The sequence below is a fragment of the Rhinolophus ferrumequinum genome, chromosome 12 (assembly GCF_004115265.2).
Source record: "Rhinolophus ferrumequinum isolate MPI-CBG mRhiFer1 chromosome 12, mRhiFer1_v1.p, whole genome shotgun sequence".
Taxonomy (NCBI): domain Eukaryota; kingdom Metazoa; phylum Chordata; class Mammalia; order Chiroptera; family Rhinolophidae; genus Rhinolophus; species Rhinolophus ferrumequinum.
Genome location: NC_046295.1, coordinates 61,946,894 through 61,960,092, shown reverse-complemented (window position 1 = coordinate 61,960,092; position 13,199 = coordinate 61,946,894). Strand labels below are relative to the sequence as shown.

At 47.1% G+C, this 13,199-nt stretch overlaps 1 protein-coding gene and 1 pseudogene across 1 annotated transcript; both read left to right on the top strand.

Moving 5' to 3' along the window:
* The first annotated feature begins 3,050 nt into the window (after positions 1-3,050).
* Positions 3,051-4,424, top strand: ACTL7B (actin like 7B). The gene has a single exon (XM_033123765.1). The coding sequence runs from the start codon at positions 3,100-3,102 to the stop codon at positions 4,351-4,353; it is 1,254 nt and encodes a 417-aa protein (XP_032979656.1). The 5' UTR covers positions 3,051-3,099; the 3' UTR covers positions 4,354-4,424.
* A 3,647-nt stretch (positions 4,425-8,071) lies between these two features.
* Positions 8,072-9,165, top strand: LOC117032248 (40S ribosomal protein S6-like; annotated as a pseudogene).
* The last annotated feature ends 4,034 nt before the right edge of the window (positions 9,166-13,199 follow it).

Here is a 13,199-nt window from a genome sequence, read left to right as displayed (position 1 = left end):
AACATGGGAAGATTTGACCAAGAAACACTTTTCTTCCTGCAGTGGTATCCTTGCACCTGACTGGGTTTGGGGGATACCACCCACAGTTGACCTTTGGAAGAAAGGTGAACCAGGCCACTGTAATTTTAGCAGCTGTGGGAGAGAAGAATCTAGTAAGGCAAGGCCAAAATACAGTATTTCTTTTTTTGGATGCAGATTCCTGGATCCCACCCCAGTCTTACTGAATCTGAATATTTTGAGCCCAGGACTACTTAGGCCTAGGAATTCAACTCTTCAATATGTTGACATTTGAGAACCCAAGTCAGGAGCTCCCAGCAAAGAAGAGGATCCCTTACCAAACACACAGTGAGCCTCATTCCCAAAGCTCGGCCCCCAATGTGGTAACCCAAATATCAAGTCTGCCCATTTTCCTCAAGGTGGAAGGGGAAGGAGCCCTCTTCAGAAGGTGGAGATACTCTCCTGAGGACTCACATCTGGATCCAGATCATTTCTCTTCCTAAGCTCCATATACCACAGTCCAGTGGTCACTAAGCATCTTAAGTCAGCATGTTCCAACTGGAACTCATTCTCATCCCCTACATAACTGCTCCTGCCTCTGCGATCTCTATGTATGAGGGGTCCCGCCACCTACCTAGTTGCTGGAAACCTGGAGGAAGTGGATCGGATCAAGTTGATGAAGGGACGTAGCACTGTCATAATCACATTCAACGAATATTTTGAGTAGTTTGCCCAAGGTCATACATAGTATGGTAATGGAGCTAGATTTGAACTCAGGTCCGAGTCCAATGCCTTACTCTTCTTTCTATTCTGGACTGTCTTTCTGTAAGAAATGGAAGAAGTAGGCTCAGGGGTCCATGAGCATTGCCTGTAAATAAGCATAAGGATTGTCACATAGAAGAATTAGCTTGCTCTGCATAACCCCAAAAGTAGACCCAAGTCCAATTAATGGCTTCTCCAGAGAGGTACAGATGTCAGTCCGGTGTGAGGAAAAGTATATTGCTCAGCTGTCCATGCCAGAGCAAGTGTCCGATCCTCAGGCTCTGATTTGTGCTACCACCAATAGAGCTTGGTGGTGCTCGTAATTAATCCTTATAAAGTTGTCACCCGTGTAATCCAGTTTCATATTCTAAGAAACAATTCAGCAAACAAAAATTCTCACGAGTTCTTCATTAACATTCTTACGTGCTTGATAGATCATTTCTTAATTACATCTTAAAATCTCTCTCTTCTTTCCTCTCCATTATCTCCTCATCCCTCAATTACTTCTGTTCTTTGTAATTCTCCTAGAAGATGTCCTCAGCCTTAGTTGTTTCTCTTCCCCCTTTTCTCCTGTTTTTTTTTTTTTTTTTTTTTTTTACCACTGAAGCCCTAATCGGCTGTGTTTGTTTGTTTGTTTTGGCAGGAGGGGTGGCAGTTGGGGATGGAGGGCTTTATGGGAACCTAATGAGTTTATCTGTTCTGGATGACAGGCCATCTTTCTTGGGGCGGAGGAAGGGGTTCATCCTCCTCCCTCACACACCACATCTAATCGAATCATCTCATGTAAATGCAACGCTTGAGGCCTGAGATGGCACAGGAGCTGAGAGGGCCTCAGTGCTAAGGAGCTTGGATTGAGTGGAGGATAGTTGGGGAAACAACCAATTAGATTAGATTCTACCTCCTAAACTTCTCTAGAACCCGTCCCTTCCTCTCTTCCACACTATCACATGCCTACCTTAGGCCACTTTCAAGGCTTACAATAATTTCTCCAATTCTCCTTTCAGGACTCAGCATTTTGCCCCTTTATATTACAGCTAAACATAGATCTTTCTCAAATTTTCCTAGAAGCCAAATCTGACCACGCCTCTGTTTAAAGACTTTATTGGGTTTTTTTTATTAGCTGTCCTCAATTTAATCCAAGCTCTACTCCAAGCATTTGAGGTCCTCCCTAGTTGGCTCCATGACCTCTCTAGCCTCATCCATTTTTCCTAACACTATAACTACTGGCAGTTCCCCACAATGCCCTCCTTCTGGGCCTTTGCTCAGGCTGTGCTCTATGTGGGGGATGCCTTTCCCTCCTAACTACCTGACAAATACCCACCTGTCTTTCAGTACTTGATTTTGGCATCACCTCACTAGGGAACCTGCCTCCCTCCCTCCAACGAGCATTCCCTCCTTTGTGTGCCTCTGTCCTCCCAATAGATTTCCACCCACAAACTCCTCTGCATCCATTCTGTCTTCTTCCCACCTAGACTGGGCAATGACATCTGTCACCAGCAGGCTGCACTGGGCTGGATGCACCACAAATCCCAGTAAATGTTGAATGAAGGGATGAAAGTATTATTGGGGCCCTCATACTCTCAGGAGACCTGGTGCTTTGGAGTTGGATGACTTGGGTTGAAGTACAGACACTAAGAGCTGTCTGCTCATGGGCAGGTTATTGGAATTCTGAGCCTTGATTTCCTCAGCTCTGCCTATCTCATGGGATTCTGTAAAGCAGGGGTGTCCACACTGCGGCCCGCGGGCCAACTGCGGCCCATGATCCATTGTTAATTGGCCCGCAGCAAATTCCAAAAATATATTTAGTTTACTTAAATAAATCAGGTGAGGCAATACGTACTTCACTTCGAGTGAGTGGCCCGGCTGTTTTACCGCATATGGCCCTTGGTGAAAAACGTTGAAAAAAGTTTGGATACCCCTGCTGTAAAGTAACACGTGAGGTGCCTGATACAGTGCCTGGCTTACTGTAAGGGCTCAGATATGTATCATCCTTGCAGCCAAGCAGCAGAGAAGGAAAAGGTGTTTAGTCAGTCAGTGAACAGGGGATTAGGATTGGGGACACAAGGGGGGCAGAAGCAGAAACCTCTAAGACACCAGTGTACTTGGGTTTCTAAAACTGCTGGCCACCTGCTCTGTCCTGGAGCAAAGCTGAGGTGGGCAGATGGGTAGGGATGACGGATCAAGGGCCCATCAAGGCCAAGCCCTCCCTGGGCTGCTGGAATGGACCAGTCCCCAGTGACATCACAATCCGGAGGGGTTGCCAAGGCACTGCAGGAGGTGGATCTTCTTATTTCTCCCCACGGAGCTCTCGGATGTGAGAAAGGTGAGCAAGGAAGGCAGATGGAGATGAGGAACAGCCCGAGCCCCATGCCCAGGGGCATGGCTCCGGGTGACTCTGGAGAGGCAGGAACACTGCCCGCTTCTGATACTGGCCTCCAGGACATGGGTTCAGCCACTCAGCCGAAGGTGAAGCCCAAGAAGGTGCGCAAGATCAAGGTACTCATCATGGACCTGGGCTCGCAGTATTGTAAGTGCGGCTACGCGGGAGAGCCCAGGCCCACCTACTTCATCTCCTCCACGGTGGGCAAGCGCTACTCCGAGGTGGCCAACGCGGGCGACACCCGCAAGCAGACCTACGTGGGCCACGAGCTGCTCGACATGGAGGCGCCTCTGAAGCTGGTTAACCCACTAAAATACGGCGTCGTGGTGGACTGGGATTGCGTCCAGCACATCTGCGAGTACATCTTCCATACGGCCATGAAGATCCTCCCCGAGGAGCACGCAGTGCTGGTCTCCGACTCCCCACTCAGCCCCAGCAGCAACCGGGAGAAGTATGCAGAGCTCATGTTTGAGACCTTTGGCATCCCTGCCATGCACGTGACGTGCCAGTCGCTGCTGTCCGTCTACTCTTACGGCAAGATTGCAGGGCTGGTCGTGGAGAGCGGGCACGGCGTCTCGCACGTGGTGCCCATCTCCGAGGGCAATGTGCTGCCAGGCCTGACGGCCCGCGCTGACTACGCTGGAGGCGACCTCACCAACCACCTGCTGCAGCTGCTCAATGAGGCCGGCCAGAAGTTCACGGATGACCACCTGCACATCGTCGAGCACATCAAGAAGAAGTGCTGCTACTCAGCACTACAGCCCGAGGAGGAGCTCAGGCTGGGCCTGGAGCATCTGCGTGTGGAATACGAGCTCCCTGACGGCAAGCTCATCACCATTGGCCAGGAGCGCTTCCAGTGCGCCGAGATGCTCTTCAAGCCCACCCTGGTGGGCAGCAACCAGCCCGGCCTCCCCGCACTCACGGCCACCTGCCTGGGCCACTGCCAGGAGGCGGGCTTCAAGGAGGAGATGGCCGCCAACGTGCTGCTGTGTGGTGGCTGTACCATGCTGGATGGCTTCCCCAGGCGCTTCCAGAGGGAGCTGAACATCCTCTGCCCTGGGGACAGCCCCACAGTGGCTGCCGCTCCTGAGAGGAAGACGTCTGTGTGGACCGGTGGCTCCATCCTGGCCTCCCTGCAGGCCTTCCAGCAACTCTGGGTCAGCAAGGAAGAGTTTGAGGAGTGGGGCAGTGCTGCCATCTACAAAAAGTGCTGAGGGGGGCCAGGCCTTATGGGCAGTGACCTCAGGCCACTTTATACATTTACAGAATTTCACATAAAATTTTAACACACAATGGCTCTCGTCTAGTCTCCATTTCTTGCTCCAGTCTGATAGAAGGTGGTGGGGAGTTGGGTTTAGGAGTATCAGCACATTTTGCTCTGCTGGGTCAGGAGCAGCGAGGCCAGGGTGGGAGGGTGGATGGTTGGGACTCCCCTCACTGACCTTCCCCACCTCCTGATGGAGTGAACCTATGACCTGACCCATTACCAGGTGTCTGTGGGATCAGACATTGGTGAGCTGTGCAATCTGATGGGCTACCAAATGTCTCTGAGCCTCCTCTTCCCTTAGACAAACAGTACTGACTTCTGGCACCCTGGGAGGCTGCCTCAGTCCGGGGCCCTATGCTGGGGCTGCAGACTTGGGAAAGAACCAGACACAGTCTCAATCGCTTAATGCCTGGCGATCTAGTCCTTCCTCACTTCCTAGCACTGGGCTCTTAGCCTGGAGTTTGAGTCCTGCTGGGGCTGGTTATGCAGGAACTTGGGCTCTTCCCAAGAGAGGGGCTGCAGACTGGAGGTCCGGAGGCTGATGCTGCCAGTAGACCCATTTTGTTTGGCCAGCACAGTGTATACATTTTTATCTTGAACGTGAATTCTTTCAGTGGGGACTACATTCTTCAGGTTGCCAAAGTCTCCACAACCTGATGTCTTCATACAAAGCTGCTACTTCAGCATCTTTTGCTTAATTAGCCAGCATTCATTTCTATTGCTTGCAAATCAAGAACCTTTGATTAGTATTAATCCTAAAATCGTGATGATGTGCCCGCAGGAGAACAGAGGCTTATAGAGTGGAAAGTGATGGGCCCCAAATCACACAGGCGGTAAGTTAGTGCTGCATGTGAACCCTCTGCCACACGCTGGTCTCGGTCTCCAAAAACCATGTCTGTGTCTACTTCACCACCCCTATCTCCTCTTCCTCACTCCCCACAACCTCAGCAGCTTCTCGTCTCCGCAGTCACAACTTCGTTGCCTGTGTCACCTGGTCATCTCCTCCAAAAGCATCCCTTGTGTGGCAGAGCCTGTAAAAACACTAATCAATCCTTGACATGAATTTATTTAAGCCAGCCACAGGCACAACAGGAGATTTAATTTTGATAGAAAAATATGGGCCAGTGACTTCAGTTTAAGACAACGGACTGATTGTGTGTGTTCATCTCCTCTCCCTCCTAAAACGGAATTAAAGTCATAGTAGAGGAATACAGACGTATAATCCCGCTGCAAATGAGGACAGTGGTAGGGGGACTTCAGAGGCCAGAGATTTCTACCTGATTCTGGAAGAAGAAAAGTAGATGCAGGGCAGAAAGGCTGCAGCCGAAGTGTGCAGGGTGCTCCCTGCAGGGGACGAGGTTTGGGACTTGGAAATACCACCCAAGTAGAGGATGAATAGGAATGAAGTGTATGAGACAAAATGGGGGGTAGGGGAGGGGATGGTAACAGACGGTCTCTGAGAGCACAGCCCTCCCACTCCCCACAGGTGGAGGGTGAGCAGCATGACCACCTTTTAAGTGTCTATTTATTTATATTCCTCAGGCAAGAAACAAAACAAAACAAAACAAAACCCCCAAAATTGAATAATCCTCGTTAGAAAGGTGGTGCTAGTACAAGGAAGAAGAGGAGGCCATGACCCTGCCTGCATCCCTCTGTCCGTCTCCAAATCCTGAAACACACTCTGGCCCACCTAATATTCCCCAGGAGGAACCTACAGTTGATGCCTCCGTTTCCCCTTCATCCCTTCCCACAACTCCCAGTTTCTTCCTGGGCATCAGATGTGGCCCAGCGCTGACTGCCCCTCCAGTGCCAAGGGCAGAGCATGTGACCTACGCTAAGCCAATCAGAGCCTTCCAACTGCTTGTCCACTGATTGTCTGGGAGTGAGCCTGTGACCTCAGTGCCCGGGGGCAGAGTCTCAGACCTTCTTGGAAAGTTGACGTGAGATGGGGGTGTGTGGCCTAGAATTGCTGCGGCGACATTTACTAGGGAGAAAGTCCGCTGGAAGCTGACCCACCAGGCAGTGCAGGAGTGCAGGACTCAGGTAGGTAGGCCCCTGACAAAGTGCCCTCCGAATGAAACCACGCCTACAGTGCCCTGCACTTCTTACTTCCGAGAGCTGACGCGGTCAGCCTCGTCACGCAGGTGAGAAGAGTGTGTGTGTGTGTGTGTGTGTGTGTCCGTGTGTCCGCCGCTTGCAGTTGAGAACATTCCAGCTGCGTCTCTTTCTCAACAATCGTATTCCTCCGGAGCAGTTAGTGTGGAGGGACCAGGGCTGGAGAAGCCTCTTATAATTGAAATATTAAGACTAACACTTCATTTATTTCCCAACAGACAAACCACTGCATACGAAGCATTTTTATCAAGGTGTTAGAAAATGTCAGATAACACTGTCGGGGAAGAGCAGAAACCTAACAAAGAGTGTCGACTGGCCATTGGCCTATATTCTCTTGTTTAGATATTTGTTCCCGGGGTTGGATATAAGGGCAGGCACTTTGGTATCCTCCTCTTCGTTTTTCTCCCGCCCAGTGCAGAACCTGGCACAGGGTGGAGGCTTAGTACATGCCAACCGAAAGGACGTACTCCCAGTCTTGAGATAGAAGTTAGAGTATTTTCTCCCATTTTACAGATGAGGACACTGAGGCTTAGAGAGGTTAAGAATCTTGTCCACGTTCACCCACCTGGTAAATCAGCCTTGTGCTAAATCAAAATTTTGTGATTCCAAAATACCTCTTTGCCCTTGTCACCAATCTTTCTGCAAATTATCAATGTCTTTTGCAAGGAAAAAAAAAGACAATCTCCTTCTGCCCAAAAAAAAAAAAAAAAAATGCTTTCAAGTCATGAACGACAAATATGATGTAATTTCATAACCAAACTGAGGTATAAAAGTTAAGAACACCAATCTTTTAGCAAAGGAGAGACTTGCCCAGTGACATAAATAAGTAGTAGAGTGACATCGTGTGGTGAAATGGTACTATTCCGACATGGCAGGAGGCCTGTTATCCTTCCTGCCTGTCTGGGCAGTGTGATGTCTCTCTCTCAAGTGTTTATTACCAAGTTTGCTCTAAGAGTTATCTCCATATGGTGGGTTTAAGCAATTAATTTAATTATAGTACAAGCTATTAATGGTGTTCCATTTGACATAAGGTCGTTTTGGGTGTTTTTTTTTTTTTTTTTTTGATCCTACATTTTCTTGTGTAGGGATGAGCAGTCCGGTGAACAGGCAGGCAGAGAAGGTCTCCCGGCTCCATGGGAATGCTGCTGATTCAGACAGTTCTGTACCCAGGCCAGGAGTCAAGGTCTCCCGGCTTCTTGGGACACTGTGTGCATAAGAGCAGGCCTGCAGGACCGGCCAGATGATCTCTCCAACAAATGCTCTCTGTTTTGCTGTGTCTGTATAACCTTGCTTCTCTGCCTGAATGTGCAGTGCGACCCCTCCGGCCGGTCACCACCGGAGACTCTCCTCGGTCTGTAAGTCTCAGTTAAATGGATGCCTGCACTCTGCCACCCGCTGTGTTCTTTGCGCTTGCAGCTTCTCAGGTACAACTCTTGGAACAACTTGGACTCCAGAACACCTTGTAATATAGTGGTTCTTAACCAGTGGGGAGAGAGAGTGTGGGGTATTGGTTATACTGGAGCTAGTTCTTAATGGCTTGTGAAAGCCCATTGTTAACTATTCAGGAATTTTGCAAGCCAGTTGTTAAGCTGTGTTGTCACTTGAAATTGCCCATGGTGGAAGTATTTACCTTCACAGAAATCAGTAAGTGTTACAAATCAGGTCCTCCCCACCAGAGAGCTTGTTTAAAGAGGGGAACAGGAGAGTTGGACAGAAATGGTGGGCAACAGAATCATCTAGGGAACTGTTCCAAAAAACAAAACCAGTGTGGACCTTTCCCCCAGACGCTGAGTCAGTCCATCTGGGGAAGTACCTAGGACTCTGCAATTGAAGAGTTCCTCAGGTGACTCTCTTTCGTGGCGCCTCAGAGGCAGTCGGCTGCTTCAGGATGAAGCCAAACATCTCTTTCCCAGCCACCGACTGCCAAAAACTCATTGAAGTGGATGATGAACACAAACTTCATACATTTTATGAGAAGCGTGTGGCCACAGAAGTTGCTGCTGACGCTCTGGGTGAAGAATGGGTTATGTGGTTCGAATCAATGGTGGGAACGACAAACAAGGTTTCCCCATGAAGCAGGGTGTCGTGACCCATGGCTGAGTCTGCCTGCTCCTGACCAAGGAGGACCGGAGAAAGAAAGCACACATTTGTTTGGGGTTACATTGTGGATGCCAATCTGAGTTTTCTCACTTGGTCATTGTAAAAAAAAAAAGGGGGGGGAGGTGGGGAGCAGGATATTCTTGGTTTCACAGATACTACTGTGCCTCGTTGCCTGGGGCCCAAAAGAGCTAGCAGAATCCACAAATTTTTTAGTCTCTCTAAAGATATCCACCAGTATGTTGTGAGAAAGCCCCAAACAAAGAAGGTAAGAAACCTAGGACCAAGGCACCCAAGATTCAGTGTCTTCTTAATCCACGCATCCTGCAACACAAATGTCTGTGTATTGCTCTGAAGAAACAGCAAACTAAGAAAAAGAAGGAAGAGGATGCAGAATATGCTCAACTGTTGGCCAAGAGAATGAAGGTGGCCAAAGACAAAAACACCAAGAACAGGTTGCCAAGAGACGTGGGCGGTCCTCTCTGAGAGCTTCTATTTCTAAGTCCATTCAAAAATGAGGTTTTCTAAGAGTAACAAATAAATAAGATCAGACATTAAAAAACAAAACAAAACAAAACAAAAAAACTAGAGTGGAAGCACCAGTGTGATCTCAGAAGCCCGTAGCGATTCTGATGTGCAGCCCAGGTGAGAACCACTACGCAAGGGAAGCCTGAGGCCCCACCTAGTGTCTTATTTTCACAGCCAGAAGCACTAAACAGCCTATTAGGCAGCTCTTGGTCTAGAACACTGTTTTTTTCCTGAGATGGATCTCTAGAATCTACCAATTTTCTGAGCCTTTAGCGTTCTAGAGGCCGTTGCATGGCTTCTGAAAGAAGTTCTAGCCCTCTTGGCTTCTTCATTTGTATAAATATGTAAAATAACAATTAGGAGCCAAATGAGTCATAGAAGAAGCCAGAGAACTATGCTTAATGAGTCCTGGGAAAGTCAGACAAGAAAGTGATACTTTAAGGATGTCTCTTAAGCAATTGCAGAGAAACTGACAGTCTCTTCCATGGTTTCAGGTGGGAAGTGTCCAGCAGAGAAAACAATGAGAACCGGAAATGAATCCACCAGATCTTACATGACTGACCACAGAACGACCACCTTGAGAAGTACTCCTCCTTCGTTTTTATGGCCAAATAAATGGATATGGAGTTGAATTCTACCAGGACCCTTTTTGTTTCCCCTCACTAAAACAAAAGCGGCTTGGTACATTTCCACAACTCTTAAGCACTTTCTGTCTTGTTGCTTGAGAGGACCAGGCCTCTTCTCTACCCTCACCCTGGTATATACACACAAACAGACGTACTTACGTGTACATATAGCACAGGGTATTCAGTCAGCTTAGAGGAATTGCTTTCTTTGTGAGGAGGGGCATTCAAACAATGGAGGGCAACGTTCTTGGCCTTGTGATTCTCAAATTTTATTGCATATTAGAATCACCCAGGGAGCTTTCAAAAATTGTAATAGCAAGGACTTCTGGTTCTGCCAAGAGGGAGTAGCCTTATTATCTCAGCTCCTCCCTCTTACAACTAAAAATCACTGGGCGTTGACAAAGATGCTCTCTTTGACCAAACCAGCCAGGCTCCTCTCAGCCCTTTCTCAACTAGGTTTCAACCTGGGCCTATAAAGTCTTGAACAAACACTAATATAGTTTCTAACAGCTCAAGGCCACATCCTTAGGATGCCCCTGTCATCGGCCCTTCAAGTGCCTGCCTGAGAAAACTCAAAGATGCCAAAAGAATGTATTATTTGTTCCAGCCAACACCGGAAGGAAGATAGGGTCCCTGTCTCCCAGCCTTTGTGGGCAGGAAGGAGCATAACCTCAGTAAGTGCCCCTTAGCAAACCCAGATGGGTTTCACATGGACCAGCCCCTGCTTCCTGCTTGTCAGTTTTCATTCCACGGACTCTACTGAGCCCCTGCTCAACACCCACCCCCCGTTATTCTCCTGTTAAAATGCCCAGTTACTCTGTATGAGTTTAAGTGGAACTCTTTTCCCTGCTATTATAGTATTTTTTTCTGATTAAAATCTGTCCTTACCACTTAGTATCCAGCTTTACCTCTGACAACATAACACGACACGCATAAGAAGACTCCAAAAAGTGAATGAAAGATGTGCTCATAGGAAAGTGGTTGTGATCTTTAGGAATTGGTTAATTATATTAACTATATTTTCTTATTTTTTGTAAGACCTCCAAGTGCCAGAACATCAAGAATACAAAAAAAAAAAAAAAGAAGAGAAAATATATAGTTACTATATAAATGGTCCTGTGATGAATGGATGCCCAATAAACACAAAATCGAAGAAAACACAGAATAGGTTTCAGTGGGGCTGAATGAGAAGTTGCTCTCTCACCCTACCCTCCCACTCTGTGGAAGTGGGTGCTGTGCTCAGATACCCCAATGGGGTAGTGTTGGTAGGTCCAGAGTCGAGCTGTACCTTCACCCCTACCCAGGAGGGGTATGACGGAACAAGCTGATGCGAAGTGGGGTGAGTTGGCACTTATCCCCCTCTTCCTCGTTCTCTAGTGACAGTGGGGCTCAGTGGGGAGCTGATCTTAGACCCCCACTTGAAGACAAGTAATTTGTGGATATTGACAAAGTGATTGTAAAGTTTATATGGAAAGGCAAAAGACCCAGAATAGCCAACACAATCCTGAGGAAGAAGAAAAAAGTTGAAATACTGACACTATCTGACTTCAAGACTTACTGTAAAGCTACAATAATCCAGACAGTGTGGTACTGGTGAAAGAATAGACAGTTCAGGAGGTCCAAATGAGATCCACACAAATACATTTAATTGATTGTTGACAAAGGAGTAAAGGCAATTCAGTAGAGAAAGGATAATCTTTTTAATAAATGGAGCTAGAAGAATTGGAAATCCTTTGCGAAAAAAATGAACCTAGACAAAGACTTATTTTCACAAAAATTAACTCAAAATGGATCATAGACCTAAATGCAGAACACAAACCTATAAAACTTCTAGAAGATAACATAGGAGAAAATTGATAAGTTGGACTGTATTCAATTGAAAAGCTTCTGCTTGATGAAAGACACTAGAAAGGGGATGAAAAGACAAGCCACAGAATGGGAGAAAAATATTTGCAAAACACATCTGATAAAGGATTTGTATCCAAAGAATTCTTAAAACTCAACAATAGGAAAACAATCCAATTAAAAAATGGGCAAAAGATCTGAATAAACTTCACCAAAGTGGATCTACAGATGGCAAATAAGCATATGAAAATAAGCTCATCCTGTATAAAAGATGCAAAATGGCACATCCACTTTGAAAGGCAATTGGGTAGGATTTTTTTTTTTTAACTAAGCTAAACATATTCTTACCATATGATCCAGCAGTCACACTCTAGGTATTTACCCAATTGAATTGAAAACATGTCCACATAAAAACCTGCACACAAAAGTTTATAGCAGTTCTATTCATAATTGCCAAAAACTGGAAGCAACTGAGTTGTTTTCAAATAGCAAAATGGATAACTGGTAGTACATCTATCCAATGGAACATTAGTCAGCAGTAAAAACTGTGGACTTCAACCCTGTGTCAGTATTGGTTCAGTAATTATAACAAATGCGCCATACTAATATGCAAGAGGTCAATAATAGGGAAAACATGTAATGGGCATAAGAGAAACAAATGAGAAGGAAAGAGTTGTCTTTTCCCTATAGTTACTGCTGAAATGTTCCAAACAAGGAACAGACAAGAAAAGGTCATGGACAACTGGGGAGTTGGAACAGGACGCGTCTCTAGAAATGGTCTGGTCAAAATTTTTTAGAGGAGAAAACAGGCTTAGCGCCGGGAAATGACTTGCCCAAGGACAAAGCTGGCCAATGGAGGAGCTGAGACCATTGTGAGATTTCCCAGCTTCTGGTCCCCTACTCTCTTCGTACCATTGGAACTTCCAGTTCAGCTACGTGCAGCTTGGCATATCTGAAGCATTTGCACTGTGTGCCTTTTAATCCTTTAAGAATCACTTAAAGAGGAACAGACTTGTCTGCAGGTGCCAGTGACCTGGCAGGAAAATACTCTTTGCGGGAACAATATAATTGTGCTCCCACTGCAAAGAGCAGGAATGAGTCATCTCCAGAAACAGCCAAGCCAGTATCTCTCACGATACTGGGGGAAAAGGCCCCATGCATCAAAACCATATCTTCAGAAGACAGGGGTGGTGCTCTGGGAAGATCCCTGGCCTGAGCCCCCAGAGCCCCCTGTTCGGGCCCCAGCTTTTGGATCAGCGTTAGGGATCCCAAGTGGCCAAGTGTATCTCACCAGAAGGTATGATGGCATTGAGGAGACTTCCCCCAACCAGGGCCCAGTTTAGTAATTGGCAAAGGCTCACAGCTAGACCAAGAACACTCCCTTTACTTGTTTGAAGACAAGTAAAGCGGAAGAAGGCCATGGCAAAGAATGATAGCTGTCTAGCAAAACGTCCCTCTTCCTCGATAGGATTTTTATCTGGACACGTGGCTGCCTTGGTGGAGACTGCACTTACCAGCCTGCTTGTAGCTAAGTGTAGCCATTTGACTGAATTCAGGCCAATGAAGTGTGGGTGAAAATGCA